This window comes from Esox lucius, chromosome 15, assembly GCF_011004845.1.
Source record: "Esox lucius isolate fEsoLuc1 chromosome 15, fEsoLuc1.pri, whole genome shotgun sequence".
Lineage (NCBI taxonomy): Eukaryota > Metazoa > Chordata > Actinopteri > Esociformes > Esocidae > Esox > Esox lucius.
In genome coordinates this window covers 24,337,434-24,349,297 of record NC_047583.1, presented here as the reverse complement: position 1 = coordinate 24,349,297, position 11,864 = coordinate 24,337,434, and the positions used below count along the sequence as shown (strand labels likewise).

General features: G+C 39.5%; 2 protein-coding genes across 7 annotated transcripts; one reads left to right on the top strand and one right to left on the bottom strand.

Annotated features, from left to right (window-relative positions):
* Positions 1 to 132: 132 nt before the first annotated feature.
* On the bottom strand, positions 133 to 3,007 carry zgc:109986 (uncharacterized protein LOC553566 homolog). The gene is made up of 8 exons (XM_010892963.5): positions 2,845 to 3,007; positions 2,185 to 2,306; positions 1,883 to 2,021; positions 1,610 to 1,731; positions 1,131 to 1,241; positions 927 to 1,033; positions 599 to 689; positions 133 to 483 (listed from the first exon to the last, which is right to left on the bottom strand). The coding sequence occupies exons 1-8, from the start codon at positions 2,939 to 2,941 to the stop codon at positions 367 to 369; spliced, it is 906 nt and encodes a 301-aa protein (XP_010891265.1). The 5' UTR covers positions 2,942 to 3,007; the 3' UTR covers positions 133 to 366.
* A 236-nt stretch (positions 3,008 to 3,243) lies between these two features.
* srp54 (signal recognition particle 54) lies at positions 3,244 to 11,700 on the top strand. Of its 6 annotated transcripts, none has more exons than XM_010892966.3 (17): positions 3,244 to 3,336; positions 3,827 to 3,940; positions 4,054 to 4,151; positions 4,493 to 4,584; positions 4,672 to 4,756; positions 5,356 to 5,460; positions 5,557 to 5,623; positions 5,715 to 5,772; positions 5,873 to 6,023; positions 6,223 to 6,371; positions 6,632 to 6,732; positions 9,186 to 9,272; positions 9,364 to 9,437; positions 9,929 to 10,037; positions 10,151 to 10,321; positions 10,575 to 10,670; positions 11,156 to 11,700. In XM_010892966.3, the coding sequence occupies exons 3-17, from the start codon at positions 4,074 to 4,076 to the stop codon at positions 11,245 to 11,247; spliced, it is 1,515 nt and encodes a 504-aa protein (XP_010891268.1). In that variant the 5' UTR covers positions 3,244 to 3,336; positions 3,827 to 3,940; positions 4,054 to 4,073; the 3' UTR covers positions 11,248 to 11,700. The 6 variants fall into 6 exon arrangements, with proteins under 6 accessions (XP_010891268.1, XP_019909367.1, XP_010891266.1 ...); XM_020053808.2 differs by having other exon boundaries at positions 4,038 to 4,151; XM_010892964.3 differs by having other exon boundaries at positions 3,827 to 3,944.
* The last annotated feature ends 164 nt before the right edge of the window (positions 11,701 to 11,864 follow it).

The window sequence follows — 11,864 nt, the reverse complement described above, 5'->3', positions numbered from 1 at the left end:
GTAAATGTGTTGTTGGTCAACAAAGACACAGACATTCTTCAGAGCAGGTGCAATGTTCTGCAAAATAATGCTACCCATGTTACTGTTTGGGGAGTACAAGTTAGTGAGAAATGTACAAGAACCAGTAGACAATTAGTTTACCCCTTTTTTTACTAAAGAATTTCACACATTTCACAAAAGGCTGAAAACGACAAAACATTATTTGAGTAATATTGGAAGATTTAATGTCGCAGGTCACTGCACAGATTTTTATATCTTGTGGTAATGCCCAATCTTATGAGGGAATCCATATGCATTAGCACAGTCAAATTAAAAGGCACAGAAAGTCTAAGCAGGAGTTGTGATTGGTCTTCACTCAAATCAGGGTCACAGTACTCTATAAAGGTGTATTTCTTTGAGTGCGTCTGCGTCACTGTCCTTCCCTAAGTAGACACTGTAATCTAGAGGAACCTCCTCTACCCACTGGCTGAGGTTGAATGCTCCCTAAAATATTAACACAGTCACGCATTAAAAAGTATCAATGTATAACACTAGAATTAACACATCAGCATGGAAAAGTTAAATCCTTAAAATGTCGAAAACAGAAAACATTATTTACCTGAAGCAAAGAAAGAGCTTCTTGGATGCTTGGAACTGTTACTAATAGAGCACCTTTCTTGCGGAAATTTTGAACAATAAAATGCCAGGCTCTACATAACCAAGAAAAGTGAAACATTAGAGTATGCAGTAAGTGAACATGTATTTTATCTGATTATGGTGAGATAATTAATAATTACACAACTTTCTTGAAGGTCTAGGTCATATTCCATTGGCACAAAATGTTTTTTTTAATGAGAAACTGACATTTCTTTTTCTGGTTGTAAAAACATTTGAAACAATATTCCCTACTGAATACACCCCTGGTGTGCTGTCCCATGTTTACCTACTTAATTTGGTCAGTGGGCTGTAGAAAATACTCAAACACATTGTTCATGATGAGAACATCTGCATTCTGTATCAGGGAATCCTGAGTACTGATATCTCCATGGATAACCTGGGGAAGTATAAGGCAATCAGACAAAGCTTTGGCGTTTATACTGTTAAAAAAATACAAAGAGACAAAAATAGAATAATACTAATGATTGTCTTACCTGTATTCGGTCGCTGAAGCCATATTTCTCCACAGCCATATTCTGAAGCCTGACAAACTCAGCACTGATTTCTACCCCTACAAGGCGGGCTGCAGAGCTGTACAAATACCCCTTAAGTACAAACAGATTAAGGAAAGGTTAAATACTTTTGTGTCAAATCTTTGATGACACTGAATTTCCTCCATTGTATCTTTCACATAATGTTCACATGAGGTCTGACCTTACTGTATTGCTAAATGTATTAGTCCAGTGGTTCTCAAACCTCTCCTGGGTCCTTCCAGGCCGGTCCATGTATTAGATGAAGCCGTGATCTGGCTCACCTGAATCAAACAGCCAAGGGCTTGATAATTAGTTAACAAGGTGATTCAGGTGTGCTAGCTCTGGGAAACATCTAATACATAGAATGGCCGGGGAGGCCCCAGGAGAGATTTAAGAAACACTGTGTTAGTCAATGCCATAGACAGAACAAAGTAATTTACCCCATAAAGTACTGCCCCAAGTCTGGAACCCACATCCACCACCAGACATCCAGTCAGATCTGGTAGGACATGCTGAAACAGGAACTTGAGCTCCAACACAGAGAAGGAATGAGAGATGAACTCTGAAAATAGAAACTTGAAAAATGTATTTTGACACAGTACTGCTACATGAAAGTAATAACTTAACCCACATCTTCCATGTCTACTAAATATCAGTGGACCATCATAAATCAAGGAATTACAATGATAGCCCAGGCAAGTCAACAATCTCACCCAAAGGAGCTGTTCTGTGTGAACCACAGTTCAGGCAGTAGTTACGGCTCATCTTGCCTTCCTCACAGAGTGCATCCACTGTTTCCTCATCATACAGGAAAGCATCAACATGAATTGTGGGCTGGGGTTTCTGTTGAGTCTGAATCATAATTGATGATACAGAATTGGACCTTTAAGACTACTGTAAGCAGGAAATTACACTCTCCTCTTAAAGATTGCACCAAATACAATTATTTTCCAGCTGGTAAATGGGTTCCTGTGTAGTTGTTTCTAGTATCATCAAAACAATTACATTTACCCACCTTCTGAATTGCCAAGGACTCTGAGGAGAGCACAGCTTCCAGAGGAAGACATGTCCTAATATCTTCTGAAATACTTTTAAGAATCACCTTTTGATTGTCAACTAATCCATCATCCACTTCATCTGCAAGAAACAAAGCCACCAATTATTGTTGTGGAGTCGGATCAACATTTGCAACATGAACATTGCTTATTAAGGCTCGAAGAATCTAATTCGTAGACGTAAAAACTAGCATATAGCGTATATGCATAGATCTCTGGAAAGTGCCCCAGCGCTCCCTACATGACTTGTCAAAACTATCAGCAATATAATTGAAATATTAAAAAATATATATAAATCGGCCACAGGGTTGTGAATAACACCCGCTTCCGATTGGTGTTAGACTGATATAAAACCCCTGAAAGCTGGGCCAATGGAGAATACAACCAGGATTGTAGTTCACAGGGCACCTTTGCTACACTGAAATCAGGATGGTATTCGTATTTCAAATACAATTTCTCACTGAAATACATGTTCAAGGTTGTATTATATACGTTTCTAAATAGAGCTTCGCGACTGTAGTTCAAAGTGAGCCTATCGCTTGAGAAATCAGTGGATGCTATACACCTAGGGTTCTCAAGAGCAAGGCTTAAGATTGCTAGCTAATGTAATGTTTAAATACCAGAGTTTTTCATCCAGTCAATCAAACTCGGTAGGTCCTTGGAATTTACTCTTGAGAGTAAATTAAGGATTTCGTTTTTTGCGTCTGAAAAGTTCATTTCAACCAATATTTTGCTCCATGCACGCTTTAATGGTCTTAAGCGTGGGTGAAAAAAATCTGACCAGGTTCCTATTCGAAATTTAAGGAAGCACTATAATTGGAGAAGTATACGTGGAGGAGGTTGCAATATTATTTGATTTGTCCAATCTAAAGTTGTAATATATATCACATATCATACTGACAGTGGAAAAGTAAATTGTAAAAGTGTTGTATACAATTACTGTTTACTATTTTATATAGGTAAACATTTCAGACGTCCTTAGAACACATAGATCACAAAGACGTAAACATGACCCCGGAAGTTGATTGGAATTCTGGGATATCTCGGATTTAGATGACGTACATTTCATTGCTTTTCTCATTAGATTGATCAAGCCATTTGGTAAACGTTAGGTAACGACCCTTTTGTTCTATTTAAAACGCGTAGAACGGTATTGTTTTGTAAATGGTTAAATTCCAAATAGCAAATGACATAGTAAAGCTGGCGGTTTCCATATGCTAGGAGAATCACGGCACATACTGTAGTCGTGTTGTCGATGCAGGCTGACGTTAACTGGCTAATTTTAGCATTTTAGCTAGTTTTACAAGCTGTTTTGATGCTTTTGTTTCTTTATATCGTTACACGAATTCTACCAAGTGTTTTATTTGGTAATTACGCTAATTATTACCTAGGTAGCTTGTTAATTGTTCTGAGTACTTATTTACGCTACTTACCTAGGTAGCTAGTTAATACCTTTGAATACTTGTTGACAAACATCTTGCCAGCATCATCATGTCTTTACGGTTCAGTGTTGTAGTTAACTAAATGTTAATTACTGTTGTTGTTAACTACTGTAATCTTGCTATTTCACTTATATGTTCCTCATGCAATCTATATACTCAGTTTAGGAAGTCTCCCAGTGCTGTTTGATAACCAGTAAGAGCGAAACGTCTTGGAACAAGGGGGTTCCCCCTTACATTTGTAGCCGAAGTGGCCGTATTTCTCTACTGATTTACAGTAGGTAAGTCCCTATTTATCATAATGTTATTATTGCATAGGTTGGCATAGTAGTTAACTTATTTTGAAGTTTTATGAACAAGCTTTTTATTTACAGTATTTTCCCCTGTCAGTTACCACAACAACTGCCAAGATGGTGTTAGCCGACTTGGGAAGAAAAATAACCTCAGCATTGCGATCATTGAGCAATGCCACCATCATCAATGAGGAGGTATGACAAACTTCGTGTTTTTGGTTGAAATGTCGGCAAAGTGTAGTTCCGGATTAAATAGTTGTTACCTATATATAAGTCAATTTTCTTCCACGAAAGACTATTTAATAAGGCACAAAGGGATATGGTATATACCAATAATAAGAGCTGTTCTTATGCAACGCTTAGTCGTTATATTGAGAAAATACCACAAACCCCAGAGATGCAGTATTGCTATTGTAAGCCTGTTACTAATGCAATTACAGCAGTAAAAAATTGTGATGTTTCACCTGTGAAATACAGTCTCAAATACCATGACAAACAGCTTTTAAGATTTTAAGCATCAAGTTTATTTTCTGTAGGTATTAAATGCCATGCTGAAAGAAGTATGTGCTGCCCTCCTGGAAGCTGATGTCAATATCAAGTTGGTTAAGCAGCTCAGAGAAAATGTCAAGTATGTAATAATATTCAGCCACACATTGTACTATACAGTTAGAAGTTGCATTGTGTTTACAACATGGAATTCTTTCTCTGTCCACAGATCAGCCATTGACCTGGAGGAAATGGCCTCTGGGCTGAACAAGAGGAGAATGATTCAGCATTCTGTGTTTAAGGAGCTGGTCAAGGTCTGTCTCATTACTATGTTTTTCTTTTATTGTGGTGTGAACTTTAACAATAAGAATACCGTGGCACATTTTGTTCAGTGACAGTCCATTCTAAAGTAACATGTGTTATGGTTTGATTTAATATGTGGATGGATGTGATGACTGGCAGTTGTTGTTGTGGTTTCCATAGTGGGGGTTTTCAGAAGTATTGTAGTCTATTGATATTCTGAGGTGTTTGGAATGAGACTGCTATAACATCAGTAATTCTTTATGGCAATGTACTGTACTGTCAAACCAGTCATTAGCTTGAATCAACAAGCAACACTTTGCTGTAGTCTATATATATTTAAATTTTGTGATTTACTCAGTACAGGGTTAGTTCGGTATTGCAGGACCACATATGACAAGGCATTCCTTTGGACATAGATAATCAACAGCATATTATACATTTCATGTAGATGTTGGGGTGTGTAACATACTTTGGATTTACTTTTCTTTCTTAAAGAAGAGACACCATACATTCTCTAGTCACATCTTTGATAAAAATGCAGTGCTTCTGTGTCAATTGCATTAGTTGGGGTGCGAGTGTCTAAGATTGGGCTCTTTTGGTAATCTATCAGTTAGTGGATCCAGGGGTCAAGGCCTGGACACCAACAAAGGGAAAGAACAACGTCATCATGTTTGTTGGTCTTCAGGGCAGTGGGAAAACCACAACATGTTCCAAGGTGAGCTATCCCTTGATTTCAGCCTAAAGGTTAATTCATTCAGGTGTTTTTCTTTGATGACTTTACTAATGTGCTGTATTGAAACCCTTTAAACAGCTGGCATACTACTACCAAAGAAAAGGGTGGAAAACATGTTTGATATGCGCTGACACTTTCAGAGCTGGTAAGGTTTAATTTTTGGCATCTATGTTTTATCTTCATTCTCATGAATAGAGAAATGACTTAAAAACAACAAACTCTTTATGTCTCTGCAGGTGCCTTTGATCAGTTAAAGCAAAATGCAACAAAAGCTAGAATTCCCTTCTATGGAAGGTATGTGCTATTAATATTTGTTTTACTCTGAGCTCTACATGATGCATATATTCTTTGTCATTCTAATATTTGCACGGACTTAACTCTACCGCACGCACAGTTACACAGAGATGGATCCTGTTGTCATAGCTGCAGAAGGTGTGGAAAAGTTCAAGACCGAAAGCTTTGAAATAATCATTGTTGATACCAGTGGCCGACACAAGCAAGAAGATTCTCTTTTTGAGGAAATGTTGCAGGTTTCCAATGCAGTGGTGAGTAGTATTTTGCCCCGTTGTCAGTTTTAATCCATGAACCATTCAGTACTTGAATCTCTTCATTTGTCAGCTAATGCCAAACTTAATCCCCGGATACATTTTGATCTGTCTGCCAGCCTGGGAATTTAAATCGTCATGATTGTTCCTGAACAATTAATGCATGACCTTGTATCAAGCATATATTTATGTCCTTCAGCAACCAGACAACATTGTGTACGTGATGGATGCCTCCATTGGTCAGGCTTGTGAAGCCCAGGCCAAGGCCTTCAAAGACAAAGTAGAAGTTGCATCCGTTATAGTGACCAAGCTGGATGGTCATGCCAAAGGTGGTGGTGCTCTTAGTGCGTAAGTAAATGGCTCTCTTTGCTTCAGTAATACATCCAAGGTATGGTAAATTGAGCTCCTTCACTGCTGTAGAACCCCTTAAACTCAGATCACTCAAAGCTCTTCTTTGTCCTTTTAGCCCAATGGTGAAGCCTCACACTGCAGTCACAACAGTGGAGGCAAAGCCCGTCTTTTAAAAATGTCAGAAATACGGATGCATCGATAAGAAAATTCTTGGCCAATACAGATTGGCAGTATTTTATTCTTGTTTGTTTTTACAGAGTGGCTGCTACTAAGAGTCCCATCATTTTCATTGGTACTGGAGAACACATTGACGACTTGGAGCCATTTAAGACCCAGCCCTTCATCAGCAAGCTACTCGGTCAGTTCTGTATCCATTTAAATAATTGTGTGTTTGTGTGCATGCGTGCACCGATCAGCCATAACATTATGACCACTGACCGGTGTAGTGAATTACACTGATACACCCATCAGCCATAACATTATGACCACTGACCGGTGTAGTGAATTACACTGATACACCCATCAGCCATAACATTATGACCACTGACAGGTGAAGTGAATTACACTGATACACCCATCAGCCATAACATTATGACCACTGACCGGTGTAGTGAATTACACTGATACACCCATCAGCCATAACATTATGACCACTGACAGGTGAAGTGAATTACACTGATACACCCATCAGCCATAACATTATGACCACTGACCGGTGTAGTGAATTACACTGATACACCCATCGGCCATAACATTATGACCACTGACCGGTGTAGTGAATTACACTGATACACCCATCGGCCATAACATTATGACCACTGACAGGTGAAGTGAATTACACTGATACACCCATCAGCCATAACATTATGACCACTGACCGGTGTAGTGAATTACACTGATACACCCATCGGCCATAACATTATGACCACTGACCGGTGTAGTGAATTACACTGATACACCCATCGGCCATAACATTATGACCACTGACCGGTGTAGTGAATTACACTGATACACCCATCGGCCATAACATTATGACCACTGACCGGTGTAGTGAATTACACTGATACACCCATCGGCCATAACATTATGACCACTGACCGGTGTAGTGAATTACACTGATACACCCATCGGCCATAACATTATGACCACTGACCGGTGTAGTGAATTACACTGATACACCCATCGGCCATAACATTATGACCACTGACCGGTGTAGTGAATTACACTGATAATCTCGTATTTATGGCAACTGTCAGTGGGTGGGATATATTAGGCAGCAAGTGAACATTCTGTCCTCAAAGTTGATGTGTTAGAAGCAGGAAAAATGGGCAAGCATAAGGATCTGGGCGACTTTGACAAAGGGCCAAATTGTGATTTAGACGACTGGGTCAGAGCATCTCCTAAACTGCAGATAACAGAAATCTCCCAAATGGCCCTGATCAAAACTTTACATAAACTTGAATGTTTGGCCTTGTTATAGACACACAAGGTGACACACACAGGTGAAAATGGCAATTAAAGGTGAATTTTCCACACCTTTGGCTTTTTAAATTGCAATTGGTGTCTGTGTATAAATAGTCAATGAGTTTGTTACCGCTCATGTGGATGCACTGAGCAGGCTAGATACTGAGCCATGGGGAGCAGAAAATAACTGTCCAAAGACCTGCGTAACATAGTAATGGAACTTTTATAAACATGGAAAAGGATATAAAGAGATATCCAAAGCCTTGCAAATGCCAGTCAGTTCTGTTCAATCACTTATTAAGAAGTGTAAAATGTGGGGATCTCTTGATACCAAGTCAAGGTCAAGTAGACCAAGAAAGATTTCAGCCAAAACTGCCAGAAGAATTATTTGGGATACAAAGAAAACCCACAGGTATTCGCAGATGAAATACAGGCTGCTCTGGAAAATGACAGTGTGTTGTTTCAAGGAGCAAAATAAGACGATACTTGAACAAAAATGAGCTGCATGGTCAGGTTGCCAGAAAGAAGCCTTTACTATGCCAATATCACACAAAAGCCTGGTTACAATATGCCAGAGAACACCTTGACACACCTCAGCTTGTGACACACTGTAATTGGAGTGTCAATACCAAAATAGTGCTTTATGGTCACAACCACTATGTTTATGGTCTCAAGCGCTATGTTTGGTGAGGTGTCAACAAGGCCTATAGTGAACCGAATACCATCCCCACTGTGAAGCATGGTGGTGGCTCACTGATGTTTTGGGTGTTTGAGCACAGGGAATCTTGTGAAAATTGATGAATGCAGCATGTTATCAGAAAATACTGGCAGACAATTTGTATTCTTCAGCATGAAAGCTGCACATGGGACGCTCTTGGACATTCTAGCACGACAATGACCCTAATCAATAAGGTACTCTGGGGAGATCTCAAACATTCGGTTCATACAAGACGACCAAAGACTTTGCATGACCTGGAGGTGTTTTGCAAAGACAAATGGGCCGCTATTCCAACTGCAAGAATTTGGAGCCTCATAGACAGCTATTACAAAAGAATGCATGCTGTCATTGATGCTAAAGGGGGCAATACACAGTATTAAGTCAATTCATTTGCCCTTTGTAGCCAAGTTTTTTTAATTTTTTTTATTCTGCCATTCAGTTGAATGTGAATCCCATAAGAATTAAAATGCATGTTTTGCCTCTTTACTCATGTTTTCTTTACAAATGGTACATCTATTACCAATTCTCCAAGGGTATGCAAACTTTTGAGCACAACTGTATGTATATGTAAGGAATTTTTCCCTGTGTTGCTCACCCCTTGTTGAATGAGTTGTGTATCTTGTCCTCAGGCATGGGAGACATTGAAGGTTTGATTGACAAAGTCAACGAACTCAAACTGGATGACAATGAGGAGTTGATTGACAAGCTGAAACATGGTGATGATCCTGTCATCACAGGCCTTACATTAATTATCTGGACAGAATTGGTCATTTTGCTGTAGCCCACACTGACCCATTTGTCCAACAGGTCAGTTCACTCTCCGTGACATGTACGAGCAGTTTCAAAACATCATGAAGATGGGTCCCTTCGGCCAGATCATGGTAAAAATTAAAACCGCAACTTGATACCTACAGAAAATAGTAAAGTGCAGGGCTACACAGTAAAGTATATAATCTATGGGGCTTTACATTAGATAAAGCACAGCATTCTAAGGCCCTGCATCGCAATGCAGCTGCGTCACGTCACTGCTACCTGTGTTCATTCCATGATTTGTCCATACCAACTGTGGCCCCTCCAAGGCTTGGCAGTGCAAACTGGCTCAGCATCGTCCAGTTTGGAGGAAGCAAAAGTCCACAAGGGTTGACTTATTATAATGGTTCAGCAACTCCTTTTTTGGGGGGTTGTGTGACTGCAATATAATTGTTGATGTCTCAGCATAAAGCTCTTCAGACACATGGTCAAATGTATCCATCTGGTTTTTCTCAGTTGGCCAGATTGTCATAAATGATTGTGCGCTGAATATTGAATATGTTATCGCATGTGTTGTACTGAAAGACACTAATGCTATTCTCTCTGCTGTTCATGTCACCAGGGTATGATCCCAGGCTTTGGAACAGATTTCATGAGCAAAGGCAATGAGCAGGAGTCCATGGCCAGGTTGAAGAAACTCATGACAATTATGGACAGCATGAACGACCAAGGTAAATCTGTATTCCAGTTTCCTCAATGGACAAAAGTAAACGACACCAACTAAAGGCTTGTTTAAGACGCATACTTCCCCTCTGACCTCTACTTCTTCCTTTGTTAATTGCAGAACTTGACAACAAGGATGGTGCAAAGCTCTTCAGTAAGCAGCCGAACAGGATTGCCAGAGTAGCGCGGGGTTCAGGGGTTGCCACCAGAGACGTCCAGGAGCTTCTTACCCAGTACACCAAGTTTGCCCAGATGGTGAAAAAGATGGGTGGCATCAAGGGCCTATTCAAAGGTATGCACTTTTTGGATGTGCCTAAAAATAGTGATGATGATGATTGTGGTTAACCGTCCGTCAGTCAATGACATTATATAGTCCTACCTCCTAGCATTTGAGAAAGCATGTAGTTTATTAGGCTACACTTCAAGAGCCACTCACACTGCAGTCTTGGGAGTTATAGAAATTGTGTACGAAAGGCATTTCAGCTAGATACTTGGATTCCGACATTGTTTTATAACACTTATCTTGTACTTTCACATGTTCACAGGTGGTGATATGTCCAAGAATGTCAACCCCTCTCAGATGGCGAAGTTGAACCAACAGATGGCAAAGATGATGGACCCACGGGTTCTCCACCATATGGGTAGGCTTCAATTTCTTGTCCATTACAATAAGTACCGTTACTGTTCCCATTATTACAATACTGTGTACTTACTGTTGATTGGTTCATAGCTTTTTGCCTGGTCAGTCCATATGTAATATACTCAGATGCTCCACCACATACTTATTTACAAGAATACAATGTTTCGATCCTTCAGGGACTTTTATCAGGTCCTGCAGGGATCTAAACATAGTCTTTGGTGGAGCATGAATGGCTGCAGGTTCTATTTATCTAAGAACCACCTTTTATCCCTGCACTTCACAAATGGTGTCTGCTTGATAACACTAGAACAGTCCAAATGTAAAGGCATAGATGGGATATAGTTACTGTGCAGTGAAATTCAGTGAAGCCCTGATCTACAAATCACCTCAACCCAAACAATCAGTCAATATTTCATTTGAGACTGCCTGTGTCTAGAGTCAAACAAAGCCCCGTGAATTATGTTGATTGTCTCGTGCCTCCTTCAGGTGGAATGGCTGGTCTTCAGTCCATGATGAGACAGTTCCAACAGGGTGCTGCTGGCAACATGAAAGGAATGATGGGATTCAACAACATGTGAACCGCTGAGCCTTAACAACTGAATAAAAAGTAGTTTTTCTGATTATACAAGAATGAAGTCTGGAGATGATTTAGAAAGGAGTGAGAGGAGAGTTATTTTGCCCCAGTAATATAATTCATGGACATGGTTGTGTATAAATGATATAGAAGCATATTTACTTGTCAGTTCTGTGATTTTACATTTATTGTAAATGAGACAAAAAAGATACAGCAGTCGTAGTGGGAGTGACCTCCTGGGTCATGTTTCGTTTGGCACCAAATGGAAGTAAATGGTCTGACACCAGTAGGGGCTATTATCAACATCTATTTTGTTGCCTAACATTTTACAAGTAATTCTCTTGTGTATCCAAATAGACACATCCCTGGTTTGGAGAGATTGCAAAAGATATGATTAATTTAGTTTGTGGCTGTTATTTTTGTCATACTGTTATAATAAAATTTCTATTGCAATGTTTTAAAAAGCAGGTGTCTCCTTTTCTGTTAGTTTGCTTGATTAATGATTTTTGGTTGTCTATCATATTATGTTCTTATTTTAAACAGTCATAAAGATTATACCACAGTACTAGGATCTGATGACTGCAAAATATATGCTTGATGGTAATTGTTCTTCCTTCAGAC